The sequence below is a fragment of the Phyllopteryx taeniolatus genome, chromosome 10 (genome assembly GCF_024500385.1).
Source record: "Phyllopteryx taeniolatus isolate TA_2022b chromosome 10, UOR_Ptae_1.2, whole genome shotgun sequence".
In the NCBI taxonomy this organism is placed as follows: Eukaryota; Metazoa; Chordata; class Actinopteri; order Syngnathiformes; family Syngnathidae; genus Phyllopteryx; species Phyllopteryx taeniolatus.
In genome coordinates this window covers 8,701,725-8,711,790 of record NC_084511.1, presented here as the reverse complement: position 1 = coordinate 8,711,790, position 10,066 = coordinate 8,701,725, and the positions used below count along the sequence as shown (strand labels likewise).

The following is a 10,066-nucleotide window of genomic DNA, read 5'->3' as shown; positions in this document are numbered from 1 at the left end:
ATAAGCACACTCCTAAAAAAAAAATCATAACACGCTGAATTTTTAAGCGATATTCATGCGGTTTGTTTTAATGCAAACGTCAGACATGTGGTTACAACACATACAAATCAGTCTGCGTTTAAAATGTTTCTTTTTCACTCAAAAACTTACTTTTAAGGAGATAGTAAATTGAAAAACAGTCTCCTGTTAGAAGTATGAGACCCACATGCATCCAATATATATACATATATAAACTACCTTAAAAATATAAGAATATGTTATGTTTTACATCTAAAGGTGAACAAACTATGTAAAAAATAGTTTGGCAGCGGTGGGATTCGAACCCACGCCTCCGAAGAGACTGGAGCCTTAATCCAGCGCCTTAGACCGCTCGGCCACGCTACCTTGTGCCCTTTACCGGTAATGTGATGAATATGAAGTAGACAATATGAATGAAAAATTTAATATTGAAATAAAGTGGGGGGAAAAAATACTATTTGTTTAATATAGGCACTGTTGGTCCCCCATAAACCATGTTGATGACCCGTGCTTTATTCACTACTGTACTATGTTCAATTGACCCGTGTTAAATTATTCTGATGGTATTTCTCAGCGTTCATAAAACAGGCAACCACAATTTCTATATGAATAAATAAATTTCTCTGGTAGTGTCAAAAGAAAATTAGCATTACACCGAGCCGTGGCGCAAAGGATTAGGGGGCCCCGTGAAAAAATAAAAATCTCACGTTGGGTCCCATCCACTCCAATGCTGTAAATTGAAAATATAAATACTCATTCCTGGGGCTGTGAGAACTATCATCGCCCACCTCCTCCTTCATTGTGTAAAAAACAAACTAAACAAAAACACACACATCAATCACATATGAAATACATGGTGGAGAGAAGCCTCACTTGAGATGACTGTGGCTCATACCTTAATTAAAACATTGACTCATTCAACAACACCGTTTATTCATGTTTATGAAAATTGAAACTGGGAAAGTTTTTTCATGTACACTTTTGATTATAGCAAAAATTCCAAATTGGATTAAAAAAAGAAATCAAATTTATTTTCATAATTAGGCAGGAATTTCCCTCCTGGAAAGTACTTTATGTGTTTAATCAATCCGTATAATATATGAGTTTCATTTACTTAAAAAAAAAAAATAATAAAAAAAAAAAAAAAAAAAAAAAAAAAAAACGTTTCAACAATATCATTTATTAAGGTGCACCGGTAAATAAAAACACCAAACAAAAAAAATAAAGCAGGCAGCTTTGGGGTCACAGGGTTTTGGTGGGACAGTTGGGGGGTAAGACCCGGCGCGAGTTGTCGCGCACCCATGGGTGATCGATGACACACTGTAGCGTTAGACGATCGGTGGGGCTGTGGCGCAGCAGCTTGCGGATCAGGTCCCGTGCACCATCGGAGACAACGTTTGGGAATTTCAGATCCACCTGGGGGAAAAAAAAATATTTAAAAAGGGCAGTTTGAATCAGTTCATAAACCAATAATGACTTCTCAAATTCAGCTTTTATGAGTTGTAATCTTTGATAAAACCTAGAAGACTGTTTAAAGAATGTAGCTTATCCAAATGTGTAACACACTTCACCAGGATTTATTACCTTCAAGTCACAGTTTTTACTCAACTACCTCCAGTGGTATAACTTCACAATAAGAGCACCCGTCAAGTTCACCAAATTTTACGGCAGTATGAAATACACTTCATTCATTCATCTTCCGTTCTTCTTATCCTCACAGCTAAATGACAAAGGCTAAAAATACCTATCCCACCCCATCAAAGAGGGAATTCAGTGGCAAATGACATTGTAACTAATGTGTAACAGGGCAAACTGAAGCCTCAAGTAGTAGACAGGCTTATTTTCTTTGCCAAAAAATGTTTATGGAAACTAGGCAACCTATTTGGCATGTACCTGAAGTGTAGGGCTGCAATGATTAATCCATAAAATTGATAAAAATCAATAATTAAAAGTGTTGGTAACAAATTTCATTAGCAATTCGTTGTGTCGCGCGATGGTAACGTCAATCAACCGCTGCATCGCGCCATTTTGACATCAGTCACCTGCTCCGTTGCACACAGCAGTGGATCCAGAGGCTGCTGAGTCATGGGCATGACATATTTGGAGCTCTAAACCAATTAATACGCTGACACAGCCGTCCAACTCAACAGGCAGCGTGGGTTCAGTTCCCACTCAGTGACATTGTGAATGTGAGTGCGAATGGTTGTCAGTGTCTATATGTGCCCTGCGACTGACTGGCAACCAGTTCAGGGTTTCGCCCGATGACAGCGGTGATAGGCTCTCGCTCCCCTGAAAAGGATAAGCGGTATTGAATATGAATGGATGGATGTTCCAGACTAAAACACTATCATATCATGGAGGAACCCCAGCTCAATGCATTGTCACCGCATGCTCATTCCACCCTCACATCACAAGTTCAGCCTCCTTCTACCAATGTTAGTCTGTCCTTTGTTTGGCTTTTCTATGCATTGTTCCCCTGTACATTCCCCTGTTATATTTCATAAAATTTTCTATAAAAATCCACTACCTGTATCATTTGTGTGTTTGGATTCGACAAAAGACCTTTGGTTATCGAGAAATCTTATCTAATTCCTGTAGCAACCTTCAGATTAGGAGACAGAGGTTTTTTTCATCACTTTGTCCTAAAGTTTTACACATCTAAAAAGAGACGTGGTGCCCCTTTTCGAAATAAAATAATTTGATTTTAACGCTTAACTTAAAGTCACGCCAAACCGGAAGGAACGCAGCCGTCGCTTCCGGCTTATTCTTTTGTCCTGAATTAATTACGTTTTAGCCAAACCAATATACGACACACACACACGCAGATATGCAGGCATCGATCTGATTGTTTTTTTTTTTTAAATGACTGTCAAGAATGGGCTAATTCCTTCATTACATTATTTTTTTAGATTATCTTACCGTCATAATTCTTTTGTACGTTTCAGATGGAGAGCGACTTTCAAAGGGAGGATTCCCCACAAGGCATTCAAAACAGAGGACTCCGATGCACCACAGGTCCACCTTCTCGCTGTGGGTGCGGCCCTCGACCATCTCGGGAGGGAGGTAATCCAGGGTTCCACACATTGTACGACGCCTGCACAAATGTCAATGCAGTATGTGAAGTTTGCAATTGTGGCATTAAAAAAAAAAACACTGCAGTTTCAAAAATATGAGTGCTGCTTACCTGAGAGAAGGTGCATGGACTGACCAACCAAAATCTGCAATTTTCAGCTGTCCACGATAGCCAAGAAGTAGATTCTCTGGTTTGATATCGCGATGGATCACTTTCTTCGAGTGGCAGTATAACAGTGCATCTGAGATCTCTTCCATGTACTGGAAATGCAAGCGGTGAAAGCTTCAGAACTTATTCACATATAAGCAAACAATATGAGACGAGTCTTCAAAACGACATTGTCGCCATTGACCAAATTGTCGTGTCTCATTTTAGAGGACAATGTCTTACAGTGGCAGTGCGCAGGTCATCAAAGCGTCCGTATTTCTGGAGCTCCTTGTACAGCTCGCCACGTGGCGCATATTCGAGCACCAAAAACACCCTCTTGCGATCATGAAAATAGTTGTAAAAGCGAAGGATGTTGTGATGCCTGAGAAGGAGAAAAAATATATTTATGTATACAGTGGTACCTTGACTTACAAGTGGCCCGATTTAGGAGCTTTGAGATACGGGCCTTCGCTGAGTCATTTTTCATTTTTTTTGCTTTGACTCGTAAGCAAAATTGAGATGCAAGCGGGTGGAAGTGAACTGAATGAGCATCAATTTGGAACTCATGATGGTAGCAGCAGGATGAATTCTGAAGTCTACAAAACCATTTTGTCTGGCAATTTAAAGAAAAATGCATCCAAACTAATCGGGAGAAGCTTCATCATGCAACAAGACAATGACCCAAAATACACTGCCAACACAACAAAGGACTTCATCAGGGGGAAAAAGTGGAAGCTCTTCAACTGGCCAAGTCAATTACGGGACCTTAACCAAATAGAGCATTCATTTTACCTCCTGAAGAGGAGACCGAAGGAAGAAACCCCCAGAAACAAAAAAACTGAAAGAGGCTGCAGTAAAGGCCTGGAAAAGCCTTTCAAATAAAGAATGCAACAGTTTGGTGATGTAAATGGGTCGCAGGCTTGATGCAGTTATTCCAAGTAAGGGTTATCCCACCAAATATTAAATGTTATTCACTTTAAGTTAATTAAATCATGTCTGTTCCAATACTTTTGCTCACTTGAAAAGTGGGTGGCTTCAAACAAAAGGTGCTCTGTCCTGAGTTGTTTAACACATCTAGATGTAAATAGTAATACCATGAAATGAACGCTTGAATTCTGAACTTTTGTCTCATAGTCATGTTTTGATCTCAAACCAAAATGTCTTTTTCAGTATACAACAACAAAAACAAAGGAATTGACCTTGGCGTTCCAATGCTTTTGGAGGGGACTATATGGCTCAAGTGCAGGGGGGTGGTGGTGGTGGGGGGCTGTAAGCACATTTGTACATTAAGAATGTAAAAATATGACAATTGCCAGGTGAATTACTTTCACATGCCTGTCAAAGTTAAGATTGGAGTCTTGTTTTTATGGCTTAATATTGCTGTTAAAAAAATAAATAAAATCAATCCTTCTAAATCTAAACCAGGATCCTAGAACGGATTGTGTGTGACCATAGAGGTTTCCACTGTACTATGTAGATGGCTGCGAAGTGAGTCAAGGGAAACAAAATGAAACACGGCAGAAGACACTTACTTGAGGTGGGCCTGGATCTCGATTTCCCTCCTGAGCTGGTGCTCCACGCCCTCCTTCTCCATTTGGGACTTAAACAACACCTTCAGAGCCACAACTGCCTGCAGCTTCTTCACCTTGGCAAGGTACACATTGCCAAACTTGCCCTTCCCCAGGGGTCGACCGATGTCAAAGTCATCAATGGTGATCTGCCTGCTTTAAAAGAGTGGGAGACATTCAATATTGATTCAGGGAGTCTTCTAAACTGATTCAACACCTGGCCACTGGTGGCCGCACAAATCCACGTGCACACACACATTTGTACAGTATAATGCATTTTTACAGTGCATGATTTTGCTTCTACCCATATGTTAAAAATATGAAGTATTATCTGTATTGTTAGTTTTTTTCAAAGAATTATTCTAAAGTTAAGCACTTTATTTGAACACTTAATACTTTTTTATTTTCTTGCTCTTATTTTGAAATTCACAGCCCTACTTTTATTTAGTAAATGAGAAAACACACGGTTGTGCTCATATGTTTGATTACCCAGGCAGAATTTGTAAGATGGGTACAATTCCTTAAAGAAAACATGAAGGGCCAGGCGAATCACATTGCATTTTAATGGGATTCAAATTAAATTGTCAAGCATTTCAGAAAAGCATTATCATGAAACATAACATAACCATAAAGAAATTAATGATGGTTGTTGTTCAATCATCAGTCGTATTTAAGAAAACAACATTTCTTCACAAATTCTGCCAGGGTATGTAAACTTATGAGCACAACTGTACACATATGCAGTTATACGTACCCTTCTCATATAGGAATGAAAGTGTAGGCTACAACTTTTTCATAACCTCTAGGTGGCGGCATACATTTATAAAGATTTTTTTCCATTTTCCCCTATACCCATGTATAATGCGCACGATTGACTTTCAACAATTTTTTGGGGGAAAAAAATTTGCATTATACACAAGAAATTACGGTATTTAAAGTCCCCTGGATATGATCGGCCTTCACATAATTCGTCGATCCAATGAATGACGTCATTGATCGGCTCTGCAAACAATATTTACTCCAAATCACCGTCGTGCACAGTATATTCAAATCCAAAAGCTAGTTTATTTTTAGCCTTGTCGTGTGGCTTTTGACGTAATACTGTAAATATCTGACCACCAATAAGGTTTTTTTTTTTTTTTTTTTAAAAAACATGTCGGCGGTGTGGGACAGACAACACGTAATGTCTGGATCAGATTACAAGACAAATTTGGTCTTTCACGATTGCACTATGTCATACTACTGCAAACATTTCGATATGTTTGACACAAATATCTGTGAAAAAAGCAGGGAATGACTGTTTACTTACTTTGCAACCAAACTGGAGGATGAACCAACACACTCTCTCACAGGTCCTAAAAATTATATACACCATCAGTACAATAAGTGGAAAATCTGTAGTGGCTTTATTTGAAGAGGCTCGCATTACCTGGGATGACGTTTTTGTCTGCGACTAGCCACGGCTTCATCAGTACACACTGTGGGCCCGCCACCATGCTGGGGGTCTGGTCAAATAGGTCAAAGGCAGAAATGAATGACTAATGATCTTTACAGTTATTATAATCTGAGTACAATGACATTTATCAAGGGCCATTCTCTTGCAATACAAAGAAAAAATATGTAATAGTAGAAAATATTAGGGACGTCCTGATCACATTTTGAGTATCTGCTGATACCAGAGCCTATACCCATCACTACCAAAACTAACTTTTAATATTTAAAAGAACAAGTCAAAATAATACAGTAACAAGTAAAATAATCATTGTAAAAAATAGAAATAAAAAACAAAATATATTTAACAAATAGAAATATTTTTGGTAATCTAATTGACCTAAAATGTATTTATTTTCAGTCTGATTTCATGTCAAGTCACTGACTTGACATTTGCCTGACTTCGGTGAAGACAGCGTGGGGTCAGTTCCCATCACTTTTCCACTTTGCATCAGTCCATCCTTAGATGAGCTTGGGCCCAGAGAAGCCGACGGTGTTTCTGGGTGTTGTTGATAAATGGCTTTTTGCTTTGCATAGTAGGGATCGAAGGTCACGGGCTTTCAATGTTGGTTTTCGGCCTTGCCGCTTACATGCAGTGATTTCTCCAGATTCTCAGAACCTTTTGATGATGATGATATGGACCGTAGATGATGAAATCCCTAAATTCCTTGCAATTGTACGTTGAGGAACATTGTCCTTAAACTGTTTGACTATTTTATCACGCACTTGTTTACAAAGAGGTGAACCTCGCCGCATCTTTGCTTGTGAATGACTGAGCAATTAAGGGAAGCTTCTTTTATACCCAATCATGGCACCCACCTGTTCCCAATTAGCCTGTTCACCTGTGGGATGTTCCAAACAGGTATTTGATGAGCATTCCTCAACTTTCTCAGTCTTTTTTGCCACCCGTCCCAGCTTTTTTAGAACGTGTTGCAGCCATAAAACTCTTAAGTTCATGATTATTTGCTAAAAACAATCAAGTTTATCAGTTTGAACATTAAATAGCTTGTCTTTGTAGTGTATTCAATTAAATATAGGTTGAACATGATTTGCAAATCAATGTATTCGTTTTTATTTCTGTTTAACACAACGTCCCAAGTTGATTGGAATTGGGGTTGTAGTTAAACGCTTGTTATAATCATCTTACCTGTTGCTGGAAAGCCCTTGGCTGATGATTTTCTTTATTCTATAAAGAAATAAATGTTAATTATTGCATTTCTCAAATGATTGTCCTTAGATTTGTATGCAGTTGGGATGCAAAGTAAAATTTGACGTGTATTGTTCATATTTTGCACCACCCATTTTTTAAATGAGGCAGGCATTCTAATATACTGTATTTACACTATATCCCTGCAATACACAATGCTTATTTAAGTTTATATTGCTTTATAATTCAATACACCTAAATTGTACAACTCCAGTGTTTTTATGCAGCCACTCATAAGATAATTTTTACTGTCTGCTCTGGTATACAATATACCGTTCATAGATATCAACAGCAAGAGTCAGCTAAACGCAAAGAATTGCATACAGGTTCATAGATAACTGCATTTTATTTCCCTCTTGAGGGATTATAGCGTATAATGTAGGTACTTTACCAAAGCCAGAAATACGGCCGCCATTTTCTTCCCATTTCGCTGTGCTGAAAATAGGTTAAGTGAATTTAGCGGAGGTCCACCAAAATCGGGGTTTCTCATTGTTTCGCGCAAGGTAATGCTTGCTCTTTTCAGATTACGTTGTTGGGAAACCCCTTTACCACCTCGTCTTTTATTTTTTTTAAATTCGGTTGAGATTTCCTGCGGTTCTGACAAAGGTAAAAATGTTCCTCGAGTTCGACGTCGAAAATCACACATTCATAGGATTCGGTGACGATAGAAAACTATATGGTGGCGATTCACTATTATTATTATTGTTTTCTGTTAACTTTGAAGTAATTCTGACGGTTTGATCATCTAAATGAGATGCTCAGATGGCTCGAGCGTACGCCGCCACTGAAATAAACGGAAAATTGCCCGTTTAAACGTCACATTTTCGTCTCAACTCATAAGAAGCATCCGGGTATTTTTCCTACCAAATAGCCAGGTTTTCGATCACACATTTCCTAATGATTTGCATTCATTTATGGGCAGAAAATGTCAAATCTTCGACATAAAAAGTGGCATGGCATAAAATTCTCAATCCTTATCCGATTCTTACGAACTAGAGCTCATTTAATTCGTGTAACACTCCTATATCTAATATCGTCTATTCTGATAGAAACGTACGTTGAAAATTTTAGTAACGTACTATATAATGAACATACACTGGGAACAATGGTAAACAACGACAATGCCGGAAACGATGCTAGTATTATCCATAACGTCTAAGTGTTTCAGCAACGACGAAAAAAATAAAACTCGTGTCATTTACAACGATTAACACGTCCAATGTGTGTATTTGACTTGGTCTTTTTGTTTGTTGTTGTTTTTAACATAATTTGACGCTAATTTAGGCTCTTACTACAAAGTATAGGCTAACTCAACATCGGCTAGGTCTCAACGCTCTATGATCTGATCAAAAAGGTATAAAACTCGGGGTTATCAACTCTCGTGCTGCATTACCTCACAATTAAGAAACACAAAACACACAGTTACCTGCATATTTGTGGGAAATTGGCAACTTTATATCGTGGCTCGAATTCTTCCTCGTCCGAAACGGGACGACTACGGCCGCCAACTTTTTCAAAATGCCAAGACGGACGACGAAGCTGGTTGGTCAGCGTGTTGCTAATCGAAAGCTCCCATTGGCCAGGAGGGACAGGAAGAAAGAGGGAAGGAGAAGGTATGATTGGCTTAAATCGAAATCGACCCGCCATCCGTTATTACATGTGTACGTTTAAAAGGAGTTCAGATTTGACCAATTTATGAACAAAAAGTATTCACTCAAGTGCTTAGTTCAGATTTGACAAATTTATGAAAAAAAAGTAGTCAAGTGCTTAGTATTTTAATTGTATTTTACGTTAAGTTTTTATCAAAAAGCAAAGTCTACAAATATTTTTAATACTGATCGTTAACATACGCCATCATCTAATTTAATTACACCCATTGACAATGAATCTTGTCAAAGGATTTTTACTTACAAATATTTTTGTATAATGTATGTGATATGAATGTGTCAAAAATTCACATCAAATGGCACTTTTAAACACGTGAACAAAAATATGGCAATTGTTTATTCATACAGTATTATATTCATCTGTTTGCTTTGTTTGAAAAAGAAGACAGACATACTATGCGTCAGACATTGCAATTAATTTCATTTCATAAAGCAGATAGGATGGCTAGCCTTCATGATGGTTTTGTGGACATCTTTTCCTTTCGGCTTGTCCCTTTAGGGGTCGCCACAGCGCGTCATCCTTTTCCATGCAAGCCTATCTCCTGCATCCTCCTCTCGAACACCAACATATCTTCCCTCACAAGATCCATCAACCTTCTCTTTGGTCTTCCTCTAGTCTTCCTGGCAGCTCCATCCTTATCATCCTTCTACCAATATACTCACTATTTCTCCTCTGGACGTGTCCAAACCATCGAGGTCTGGTCTCTCTAACTTTGTCTCCAAAACAACGAACGTTGGCTGTCCCTCTGATGAGCTCATTTCTAATTTTATGCAACCTGGTCTCTCAGGGAGCAAACCTCAACATCTTCATTTCCACCACCTCCAGCTCTGCATTCCTGTTGTCTCTTCAGTGCTCTTCTAATCCGTACATCATGGCTGGCCTCACCACTGTTTT

The 10,066-nt window shown here is 38.5% G+C and overlaps 1 protein-coding gene and 1 non-coding gene across 3 annotated transcripts; both read right to left on the bottom strand.

Annotated features, from left to right (window-relative positions):
• Positions 1-302: 302 nt before the first annotated feature.
• Positions 303-384, bottom strand: trnal-aag (transfer RNA leucine (anticodon AAG)). Its single transcript has one exon. It is a non-coding gene; the product is annotated as a tRNA-Leu (tRNA).
• Positions 385-1,178: 794 nt separating this feature from the next.
• Positions 1,179-9,099, bottom strand: aurkb (aurora kinase B). 2 transcript variants are annotated; one of them, XM_061787588.1, is made up of 9 exons: positions 8,931-9,099; positions 7,445-7,483; positions 6,236-6,311; positions 6,116-6,161; positions 4,771-4,959; positions 3,482-3,620; positions 3,203-3,351; positions 2,938-3,112; positions 1,179-1,434 (listed from the first exon to the last, which is right to left on the bottom strand). In XM_061787588.1, the coding sequence occupies exons 1-9, from the start codon at positions 8,934-8,936 to the stop codon at positions 1,261-1,263; spliced, it is 993 nt and encodes a 330-aa protein (XP_061643572.1). In that variant the 5' UTR covers positions 8,937-9,099; the 3' UTR covers positions 1,179-1,260. The 2 variants fall into 2 exon arrangements, with proteins under 2 accessions (XP_061643572.1, XP_061643571.1); XM_061787587.1 differs by having other exon boundaries at positions 4,771-4,962; positions 8,931-9,097.
• Between the last annotated feature and the right edge of the window lie 967 nt (positions 9,100-10,066).

What these genes read in the sequence shown, in the direction of transcription:
- aurkb (XM_061787587.1), bottom strand. An exon ending in CAAGGGCTTTCCAGCAACAG is followed by an intron (nt 6,312 to 7,444) that starts GTAAGATGATTA and finishes CTATTTGACCAG; the next exon opens with ACCCCCAGCATGGTGGCGGG. An exon ending in GTCCATGCACCTTCTCTCAG is followed by an intron (nt 3,113 to 3,202) that starts GTAAGCAGCACT and finishes ACATTTGTGCAG; the next exon opens with GCGTCGTACAATGTGTGGAA.